The 11,695-nt window shown below is 38.0% G+C and overlaps 1 protein-coding gene across 3 annotated transcripts; it reads right to left on the reverse strand.

Moving 5' to 3' along the window:
• Window positions 1-1,852: 1,852 nt before the first annotated feature.
• Window positions 1,853-9,513, reverse strand: LOC144521046 (uncharacterized). 3 transcript variants are annotated; one of them, XM_078255288.1, is made up of 8 exons: window positions 9,392-9,509; window positions 9,157-9,303; window positions 8,358-8,438; window positions 8,138-8,241; window positions 7,774-7,982; window positions 4,531-4,589; window positions 3,134-3,280; window positions 1,853-2,377 (listed from the first exon to the last, which is right to left on the reverse strand). In XM_078255288.1, exons 2-8 carry the CDS (start codon window positions 9,193-9,195, stop codon window positions 2,195-2,197), a joined length of 822 nt encoding a protein of 273 aa, XP_078111414.1. In that variant the 5' UTR covers window positions 9,196-9,303; window positions 9,392-9,509; the 3' UTR covers window positions 1,853-2,194. The 3 variants fall into 3 exon arrangements, with proteins under 3 accessions (XP_078111414.1, XP_078111413.1, XP_078111415.1); XM_078255287.1 differs by having other exon boundaries at window positions 9,157-9,509; XM_078255289.1 differs by lacking the exon at window positions 3,134-3,280 and having other exon boundaries at window positions 9,157-9,513.
• Window positions 9,514-11,695: the final 2,182 nt, after the last annotated feature.

Genomic DNA, 11,695 nt, shown 5'->3' on the forward strand with positions numbered 1-11,695 from the left:
TACATTGAAAAATAAAGTTGTCCGTCTGGTGTGTTCCTGAATAACCTAAAAAATATCTTTGGTATTTCTGTGCTGCAATTTTTTATCGGCTGACATTTACACAGATATCGTTTTTAATGATGAGGCAATATTGGCCATGCTGATGTATCTTTTGGGCTTTAGGTCGAACATCAAAAAAAGACTTCTTCATTTTACGAATACTTAAAGCCTAAACGTGTGGCCTACTTACCTACTGACGCATTAAAATATGCTTCCTCTAGGCAATATTGTTAGGAAACACTATTAACTTTCACTGTTATGCAGATGATACCCAAATATTATTATTTTAGCTCAATTAGCTAAACTTCAAGCATGCATTAAGGACATAAAAACCTGGGTGACCTACAATTTCCTGATGTTAGAAGTTATTGTACTTGGCTCTAAACACCTCTGAAGCTCTTTATCTATAGCTACTCTGGATGACGTTGCCCTGGCCTCCAGCCCCACTGTAAGAAATCTCAGAGTTATTTTTGATCATGATTTATCTCTTAAAGCCCACATAAAACAAACTTCAAGGACTGCCTTTCACCTGCGTAATATTGCAAAAATTAGGCACATCCTTTCTCAAGACAATGCAGAAAAACTAGTCATGCATTTGTTACTTCGAGGCTGGACAACTGTAATTCCTTATATCAGGTTGTTCAAATAAGTCTCTTAAGACTCTTCAGTTGACCCAAAATGCTGCAGCACGTGTACTTACAAGAACTAGGAAAAGAGATCATATTTCTTCTGTATTAGCATCTCTGCATTGGCTTCCTGTAAAATCCGGAATTGAATTTAAAATCCTTCTCCTGACCTACAAAGCACCATCATATCTTAAAGAGCATATAGTACCCTATTGGCCCACTAGAACACTGTGCTCCCAGAATGCAGAGTTACTTGTGTTTCCCAGAGTCTCCAAAGAGAATGGGAGCCAGAGCCTTCAGCTATCAGGCTCCTCTCCTCTGGAACCAGCTCCTAGTTTTGGTTCGGGAGGGAGACACCGTCCCCACATTTAGGAGTGACCCCAATTTTTCAAAAAATGTTGTCCTCCACCACACGCCATACCACACCGGGAGTGTCTCAGAAGCAGAGCGTCTTGCTTGCCTGACTTGCAAAAAGCATAATGTCTCTAGAAGCACTTTACAGAACAATCACATTTATTAAGCTAGTATCTAGGTGGAAAATAGGGGTAAGCTTAAAACTCTCCTTTTTGATAAAGCTTATAGTTAGGCAGGCTCAGGTTTGCCTTGGACCAGCCATAGTTATGCTGTAGGTTTAGACTGCCGGGGGACACTCCAACTGTGTGAATTCATGTCCTATTAACGCATGCAACAAACTTAGCTTCTTCCCCGGAGTCCTTGTGCTTTCTCACCTTGCAGATTTCCGTGGATTGGGGTGGCACTTGGATCGTAGTTGCAGCTCCTGCCGTCTTCCCGCTTGACGCCGTGCACTGCTACTACTATTATTATTAGTCATAGTTTTATTATCTTTATCTTCAATGTTACTATAATTGCCACTGTTCATGTCATTCTATTACACTCAGTTAGTCATATTTCTGTATCTCTCACTTTCTCTCCCAACCGGTAGTGTAAGATGGCCGCCCACCAAGGTCCAGGTTCTATCCGAGGGTTCTGCCTGTTGAAGGAAGTTTTTCCTCGCCGCTGGGAATTGTCTCTGTATAGTGTAGTTTAGACCTACTCTATCTGTAGAGTGTCTTGAGATAACTTCTGTTATGATTTGACACTATAAATAAAATGTAATTGAATTAATGTATTTCCTGCTATGACTTGATTTTGTCATGCCCATATAGCCATGAATAAATTACTGAACATATTTTGACCACGTTTAATTTGCTGTACACAATTAAATAATTAAAAAGCATGTTCTAAAAAAAAAAGGAACGTCAGTTATAATTAAAATCAATATTTTTAACTTTTTGATGAGGACATTTAAACCAATGCATCCAGTGTATTATTTTTATCACAATCATTAAATTATCAAAATTTGAAGCAGTATCACATGTCCAAGTCACAGTCAAGTTTACCTTTATATGTACAAGAATGTGCGAATGTATATTTCTACTGGCAAAGAAAGAAGAAAAGCAGCATTCAATCACATGAAATACAATTATCAACAAAGCAGTAGGATTAATGCTAGGAGACTGTTTCTCTGATTAGTGAGACAGCTCCCTGGAGTCATAGTCCTCTATAAATTTCTCCATGCCCTCCACACAACGCTTGCCGATGTCCCTTAGGTTCTCCTGCAGTGCGGACTGGATGGGGCGCTCCAGGGTCGGATCCTTTGCTATCAGCATCTTTGCCACGAGGCCAAACATTTCACATTCCTGATGGTACACCTGCAAGACACACACATCTGTGGTTTTAGGGCAAATGGGATTAAGAGGCGAAGAGTAAGAGTGTAGAAAAGCACAGAAGATCACAACAAATGAGCTAGTGAGTAGTCACACATCTCCATTTACCACTGAATGGATTACTAATCCACGGAAACGCTCACATGCAAACTGTTCATTAGTATTGCGTGTGCCTGTATGCTGAGTTTTGTGGAAATGTTTTCCACCAGCTACCTGTTGCCAGAGTGCCTTTTCTCGCAGTGCATCTATAATCCTGCAACCATGGAGATATGAAAAGCAAGAGGCCATGTTTCCCGTCAGGTGGGTGGAAACACACACACACTCTCACACAAACACCGCCAATGAGCAGTGCATCATGTGATGTCTGTCACATTGGAGACAGCATTAAGGCACGTGTCGGAGCCTCTTGTGATACAGGTGATCTGAAGTAAACAGCTTCATTTTGCATGTTTGCCCAATTAAAAAACTATAACACCATCAATCATGTTTAACGATGAATAGGACCTTCCTTGTCGAGCTCAGCAAAGTGAAGACAATAATGACACTGACGTTGCCTCAGGCTCAGCATTTCAAAGTTAATCGACGACAGAAAACAAATCTTTTTTTCTTGTCTCACGTCTCCCGGCGATCTTTTCCTCCGTCACTCACTCTCTAATCCCAGCTTCTGTTATCTGTGCTCTTCCTCTATCGGTTTCTAACACTTCTCCCAAGGTGTGTGTTTATGGAATGACACTCCTCTACCTCATCTATCTCTTTCCTCTTCTTTTGGATGGCTCTGTCTCGTGTCGCCGTCTGGCTCGCAGTTGAAGGGAGCTCCCGGTCTCTTTCTTTGCTTTTAGTCCCCCTGTGATCTCTCTCCCTGCTTTGGTTCCTGTCATTCTGACAAACCTGCAACAGAGGTAATCAGAGACAGCTGGCCAAAAACATGATGATGGCTAAGCTGCTAATGGCCAGAAAATGACTTAAATTCCACACGTCAACTTGTAACACTGCAGAGAGTGAAATATTAATTCAGAATTTGTTCTGCATATGTATGCAATGGCAAAACTTGTACATTTCAAAGGGGTGTTAATTAACAAAACTAAAAGTCATAAATAAATGAAAAAAAGTATAGTAAATTGCAGCAATTGGCTATATTAATATATGAATTACAAATCATTTGTTAATGATTTGGAGCTCAGGTTGTTTGTGGTTTGCCCCGCCAGAATAACCAAATGTATGTAGCCATAAATGTATTACTCACAACTCTTTATTAAAGCTGCTATAATGTTTACTTTTAAATTTACAATGGATCAAATGTGTACATGTAATGTGAAGAGCATCGGGAAACAATGACTAACATGCTTAGAAGATTTAGTTGTCTAGTGTTAGTCCTTTTATTTAAAGACCTGTTAATAACACAAATTGTACCTTAAGGTAAGCTGATGTTGTCAACAGCTCACATTTGTTAACACTGATTAGAAAATTGAAAATCTAAAAACAAGTCATTCTTGAATTCGTCTTCCTCTCTTCACTTTAACTTCACTGCAGCAGTGACCAGCAGTGATTCATCGTGTGCGGCTTCGCTACTCGCTGGGATTAGGTCACCAAGAAATGCAGCACCTGGGCTGTTTGCATTATAGCCAAGTCATTCTCTGCTATGAGCTCATGTCTATGAACAAACAAAAACACCATCTACATGGATATATAATATATATATATTTTACTCAAACAATTAGGGGATGATAAGTACATAAACAGAAAAAAAAGATAACTAATTGTTCAAACAATAACACTAAACTTGGGAGACTAGCCTTGAATAAATCAGCAGATTAAGCGATAGTGAAAATAATCGTAAAAAGTCCTTATTTTTTGCCATGTTTTATTAGGTTGTTTATTGCACAGGACAGAAAATAGCATTTCATCTCAATCACTTTTCTCTTCAAATTGTTTTTATTTGCTAATTAGGATAGAATTGTCAAAAGCTCTTGTAAATCATATCACAATACCAACATTCAGACTGTGCTGTCCTGCATCACATCCATATTTTGGAAGGAAAATATTTGGTCATTTCTGAGGAATTGGTGGACTACTATATTTCAACAAAATGGAAAGCCGAAGGGGGAAAGCAGAGAAGGTCTTTTTGCTAGTGAACTTACGATGTGCTGCATGTCCTTGTCTCTGCTGGAAGTGGATCTGGGTAAGAAAGGTCTGGTAGCTGAAAAACATACAAATCACATGGTCAACACAATAACACAACAAGAGAGTACAGAGATGGCCTTGTTTTTCTATTGACCATGCCTATAGGTACCTACAGCATCTACAGGTGTATATTTAGACCACCATTGATGGTTAAAGCCCTCTAAGAACTCTCTCTCTCTTCAGCTTCAGAAAAATGTGTTTTTTGCAAGTATCTAAAAATCAATATATCTTTAAGCCGAATTTGCTAATATTTGGCAATTTTGCCTTGTAATACTAGATTGCAGTTATCTTATGTGAAGCAATAGTTTTGTTATGGCTCATTATATACTGCTGGCTAGTCTCTCCCTCTCTTATTCACACAAATCAGCGATGAGTCACCATCATCGCACCATCACTCAGGCACACAAAAAACCTGTTCCACACTCACACAAACACACACCTCCACAGTGCTGCAGTGTGCGCACAGATACAGTGCCTGGGTGCAAGAGAAGATAAAAACATACAGTACCAACAGCTCACTCAATAAAAACAACACAATGTACAGTTTTATACCAGGAAAAGAACAACAAAAACATTCACAGTTTGTGTTTAAACCAAGGAAACATGATCGTAACACATTTTAAACCCCTCCTGTTTACTTCCAGACTCCCACTGACAAATGATGAGGTCATTTGCAAGTATCTAATAAATCTACCTGTAAATAAATTACAGTTTACATACTGAGACATATAATGACTAATGCACGGACTACTACATCACATCACTACATAATCCATCTATTGAGTCCAGGAAAAGCTTTTTAGTGGTAAGCATTATGTAACACTGGTTTGTTGCTACCAGAGTGTGACTACCTACCAACCACCAGATACCACGATGAGCAAAATACCCTCCAAATATTTGCAATACAAAGTGTCGATGAAAATGTTCATGTGTGTGTGTGTGTGTGTGTGTGTGTGTGTGTGTGTGTGTGTGTGTGTGTGTGTGTGTGTGTGTGTGTGTGTGTGTGTGTGTGTGTGTGTGCTTGCTTATACTGCCACCCAATGGTCAATTAATAAAGTGCACAATGATACTGTATAGCTTGTAAGGTACATTATTTAAATATACTGTATATGCATGTACAGGAGGTGGCAACATGAAGACTTTGCAGTTTATAATGTTTCTGTTGGGAGTGTGTCAGGGGGTCATTTGTTTATGTTTATTATCTATGACAATGTTTCAGGCTGTGTTTTTTGTTGTATTAAACTATATTAAAGTGTATAAGTGCTTCTGTTATTGTGTCTAACCACTGTGTGTGTGTGTGTGTGTGTGTGTGTGTGTGTGTGTGTGTGTGTGTGTGTGTGTGAGAGAGAGAGAGAGATAGAGTGTGTTCTTCTGTTTAGGCATTAGTCAGTGCTTTGTATGAAAATATACTCCATGCAACTCATAAATGTGCCCAACACCATGTGACCAAAAGTATGTGTACACCCAAACATCAACATCTCATTCCAAAAACATGGGCACTAAAAGGAATAGTTCTACATTATGGGAAATATCAGTTAGATCAGAAGATTGACTCTCTTGTCTGTACTGTGAATATGAAGGTTAGCATAGCTTAGCATGAAGACTAGAAACGGGGAAGAGCTAGCCTGGCTTTGTCAAATGTTAAAAATCTACCTATCGGCATCTTTAAATCTCACTAATTCACTAGCTGTAGCTTGATCGTTTTAAAAGAGTAAAGACAACAAGTATACATGAGTTTATGTGCCAGACTATTTCTTGGGCCAGTCTAGTCACTTCCTGGAGTCACTGGTGGTTTCCTGGCACCTCCACTCTTCTGGGAAGGCTCTCCACAACATTTGGGAGCCTGGCTGTGGGGATTTGCTACCATTTAGCCACAAAAGCATCAGTGGAAAAAACTAGTGAAGCCAGTCCAGTCAGTGCACTTATGGCACTTACTTGGTTGCTTAACAAGCAGTTGGAACAAAGCATCTCTTCTTAAATCTATCATAATTCCTGTTGCATTTGTTAGTTAGAGAGAGTGTGTGTGTGTGTGTGTGTGTGTGTGTGTGTGTGTGTGTGTGTGTGTGTGTGTGTGTGTGTGTGGATGATACTGTACGTAAAAGGGTAGGCTATTGTGGCAGGGCTGTGGGGTTCTGTGAAATGTACTACTTTTGATAGTCATGAACCAAAGTTATGATGAAATAATATCACACATTTCTTCATGCAGTTTTTTAGCAATAGGTCTTTTTCACAGCGGACATTTTGACATGTCACAGTAGGAAAAGCACAGGTGTTACTAATAACATTAAAGATGGAATTCAGCCATCATTCATTTCATCATTTATCTGCTGTGAAACCTGTTTTATCTATGTGTTCCTCCAGCTCATTGGAGAAATCATTAGCCTGTAACATTCTTGCAATATTCCAATAGTTTTAATGCCATTGTCTGTGGCGCCACACTTTTTTTTGGTTACAAGAGTCTTTACAATTGAATTTACTACATTAAAAGTCTGTGATAGCCTGGTTGGAACTTTCATTGTCTATAAAGTCCCAAACTCATATCTAGTCCTAAAGTCATGTAGCCTCACACATTACGCAATACCACAGGGAAGCATCATCTTTAACACAAAAAGCTTATTTTACAGCAGCGGTTCTTACAAATGTATTTAATTTCATGCCCTTGTACATAAGAAAGGATGCTGTGAAAACCCGGCCTGTAAAATCCCAGTTGTCACACTGTGTGTGCTCACAAGTATGTGTCTTTGCATTGATTGTGCACGTGACTCAAGTTTAATAAGGCCTATAAAAAAAATCTTGAACTAGGTCCTCGTTGTTACAAGTCGATGCCACTGAACATTAGTAAGGTTGGGCGGACGGAGCCAAAGATGTTTGATGGGACTGAAGGTGGGCTCTGTGCAGGCCAATCAAGTTCTTCCATATCCCTATCGGAAAACCATTTCTTTATGGACCTCACTTTGTGCACAGGGGGAGATGTCATGTTAACAGGAAAAAGCCTTCCCCAAAAAGTTATTTATATATTATTGTATGTTGTAGCATTAATATTCCCTTCAATTGAAACTAAGGAGCATAGTCCAAACCATAAAAAAAAAAATGTTGGTCTTATAGCGAACATATTGTCAAAGTCTCTTCATTAAAAGGTTCAAACGAGATGAAGTATAATCCTTGTTTTCACAGACTTTTGCAACAGAACACAAACTTACAGTTTAGATTTGGAGGTGAAGTTCTCTCAGCGCTTTCTCTCTGCTCGTACCGCTCCTTCTCCTTCTCCCGTTCCCTCTCCCTCAATGCGATGTGATGAGGTTTAGGCTGGAAATGATCTCTCCGGTGAAAGTAACCCCGTGGGTTGAAGTGGGGGTACCTCTGGTTGCCAAAGCCAGGTTTGTAGAATGAGTGGTCATCCTTAGTAAAACTGCATCATTTGAGATGGGAAAAAAAGCTTTTAGGACAACCAGAATCACCCTTGACGTCATCATCAATATTTTGCAGGTAACTCAGCAAAAAAGTAAATTGTTGCAAGGAAAACAAAATGCAAAGTGCTCCCTGTTCTCGACCAGTCTGTCTTACCGAGGTTTGTAGAATGGCCCTCCAAACTTTGGTTTGTAAGAATTGGACAGCCATGCCCTTGGTCTCGATGGACTTCGCACTCTTCTGATCAGCCTCTTATTATCCTGTATCCACATGGGTAAACCAATGTATCACACTTTGGTGCTTTATAAAAGAGAGCAGAGCAATCATACAGTCTAAATGGGTAATTTTTTGCTGGACATCTGAGAACAGGATGTACCTTAGGGGGAGACGCAGAGCTGTCAGTGGGCCTCTTGTCGACAGACTCATCGCTGTGTTCCCTGTGCCGCAACACAGAGCCCTGAGGAAATAGCACCATGTAAATCACAGTTAATATGGTTTTGCAGTGCAGGTAGTGTATGGTTATTGTTAAGAGCAGACATAATTAGGTGATTAGAAAAATAAATGGCAACTTTTTTTGATGACAAATTCATAATTTTCACACATCCTTGTGTTCCAGCTTCACCAATGTGACAGTTTGTTAGTTTTCTTTTTGTCTTATGTGACAGTAAACTGTTAGCCAGACAAAACAAGCAAGAGGTCACCCTGGACTCTGGGAGACTGTGATGGACATTTTCCACTATTTTCTGACATGGTTAGGCTAAACTAATAATAGATGTAGTATCACAAAAACCCTTGGAGATTGAAATCTAATTTACATATGGCTGTTGTAACCTCTGAGTAACACACAAATCCAAGATAACAACAGAGAGGAGGGTGGTCTATTTCCAAAAATAGCCAACTCACACTTTCTGTCATTATGGAGGATATTGTGAGTCAAAATGTAGTAACATAATGTATTATTATTATTATTATTATTATTATTACTGTTTCTTGAAAATAAACACCATTGTATATTTCTACAGCGTGCGTGCGTCTTTCAGTGGTGCCCTTATCAGAAGAAACATTGAGAGGAAAAGTAGATATACTTTGGTGAAAAGGGGGGTTACCAGAGCACACGACGGACTTGAGACAACGGGAAGCTCTTCACTCCCAGGAAAAAAAAATTTTTTCCTTACCTTGTTTTGCTCTGTTTCCTGCGGTCGTACATGATCCATTTCTGTCTGTCTGCAGCGTTGTTTGATCCGTGTGACTGACTGTTTTTCTTTCTAGAGACTCCAACAAACCAGGAAGCGCGTGTAGCCAAATGATTCTCTTCGTTACATCTGGAAAGTGAAATATGTAGCCTACATTTCTGTATTCCTCGCGGTTGATTCGTCTATATCATCGTGCTGACAAGTGTAGAAGGGTTACCTTGTAGTTGAATATGTCACTATGTCGACAAACGACCTGCGTTTTCTCTGGTGTCTGCTGAAAAATAACGCAAAATGTTTTTTACTTCCTTTTTCTACAGCCACCCAATCAGGTTCAGTCTGTGGTCATAAAAGCTTGTCAAAAACGAAAGCGGAGAACACGTACGCGCAGCCCACTTCATATGCTGACTTGTTGAAAGTGTATATATATATATATATATATATATATATATATATATATATATATATATATATATATATATATATATATATATATATAGTTTACACTTTACACCTATGTTTTACACTCGCGTGACTGCATGTACACGAGTGTACCCAGTTGTGGGAGACGTACTCAGATCTTTTACCACAAGTAGTAGGCCTAATACTCTATTACCAGTAAAAGTCCTGCATTCAAAATGTTACTCAAGTAAAAGTACAGAAGTATTAGCGTCATTATGCAGAATGTCTCATTTCAGAATAATAATACATATTATATTTTAGGATTAAAATTATTGATACATTCATGTGTTCACTTTAATGTTGCAGCTGGCAAAAGTGGAGAAAATTGTAATTACTTTATATACTGCTGGGTAGCTTAATCTTTATAAAGATATCATAATTTATTATTTGATTTATATTTTGTATATATAGTATAAATCTGCAAAGTAACTAGAAACTAAAGCTGTCGTATAAATGTAGTGGAGTAAAAAGTACAATATTGGCTTCCAAAATGTAGGGGAGTAGAATGGAAATAATAATAATAATAATAATAATAATAATAATAATAATAATAATAATAATAATAATAATAATAATAACATTAATGCACAAGTGCCTAAAAATTCTACTTAAGTACAGTATTTGAGTAAATGTACTTAGTTACTTTCCACCAAATGATGGCACACTACAATGGCAAGTGTGTACTGGAAACTAAAAATAAGCATTTTGTCTATGTTCGGCACCCCACAAAATCTGATGTAGTCTGTACTCTGAGTAATACGTAATGTAGGCTAGTCCTACCTCAAACAGTCAACCTCATCATTCCTGCATGACACAGTCTCCTGTGAGTGAAATTGTAGTGAAATAAAACTGATAATTATTACTCAGGACATCCTGAAGGACCTATGATGGTCCCCAGACCCCAGTTTGGAATATACTTTAATTCCGTGTTTTTTTTAAGTGATACCCACAGTTCATTTTGTACAATTTGTTTTGTTTTGCAGCCAGGGTTCACATATATAGAATACAAAAAGCCAACATCAATGACACATCAACACATTAAATCACAGAACTAGAGCAGGGAAATGGAAATGCATACAATGCATACATGTACAATAATGCTGATGTGCATGGGAAGTGCAAGGAATACAGCCAGATTGCTATTTTCTGCTAAGCATATCAATAGCACTTGGGATGAAGGAGACATGGAGTCTTTTAGTCCTCCCTAACCCTGAAATGACATCCTGAGGGCAAAAGCTTAAACTCCTTCAAATGTATATATATATATATATATATATATATATATATATATATATATATATATATATATATATATAAGAAAAATACAGCAAATAGCCTAGAGAATGTATTTATTCTAATAAATGTTATATGAAAACATGTGTGCTCAAACATTCTGGTGTCCAGCTCAAATGAACTAATATAAGACATTATTAATGCTGCTGCACTTGGAAAACATTTTTCAGACAATAACATTTCTTCTTACATATAAGATTCCAATGCAAACAAAGAATTTTGTTTTTATCATATACCGTACCTGATGCACTGAGACCATGTTTAATGGTGATTTTACACTTTGAATACAATTTGATTGATTTATATAATGAGCAATAAAACATGAAATGGATTTCATCTTAAATCATATAAAAAACAAATAGTTTTCTCTTCAGGGAGAGTATTAAACCTGCCTGTTTGTAGAGTGAACTGTAATGGATGTAGCTGAATTTAACTGTGACACTGCAGTTGTTTTTTTCATGAGACAAATATCTCCCAAACATCAACACACCATATTTCCTCGTACATCAGGAACAATTTGCACTAAGCAACAATTTGCACTGAGCATTTAGAGTATCACACTGTAACCTATATATATATATATATATATATGAATGATACAAAACACAGATTTCCCCACACTAATACAGGGATGTCTATTCAAAATGTCCCCCAGTTCAAGATCTTTTCTCGTAAATTTAGACATGTTCACAAGTCTGCTCCAAAGTTAAATCATCTCACAGCTGTATCTGACATTTGAAGGTTTCCATCCATATCACCACTGATGCAC

This window comes from Sander vitreus, chromosome 7 (genome assembly GCF_031162955.1).
Source record: "Sander vitreus isolate 19-12246 chromosome 7, sanVit1, whole genome shotgun sequence".
Classification (NCBI taxonomy): domain Eukaryota; kingdom Metazoa; phylum Chordata; class Actinopteri; order Perciformes; family Percidae; genus Sander; species Sander vitreus.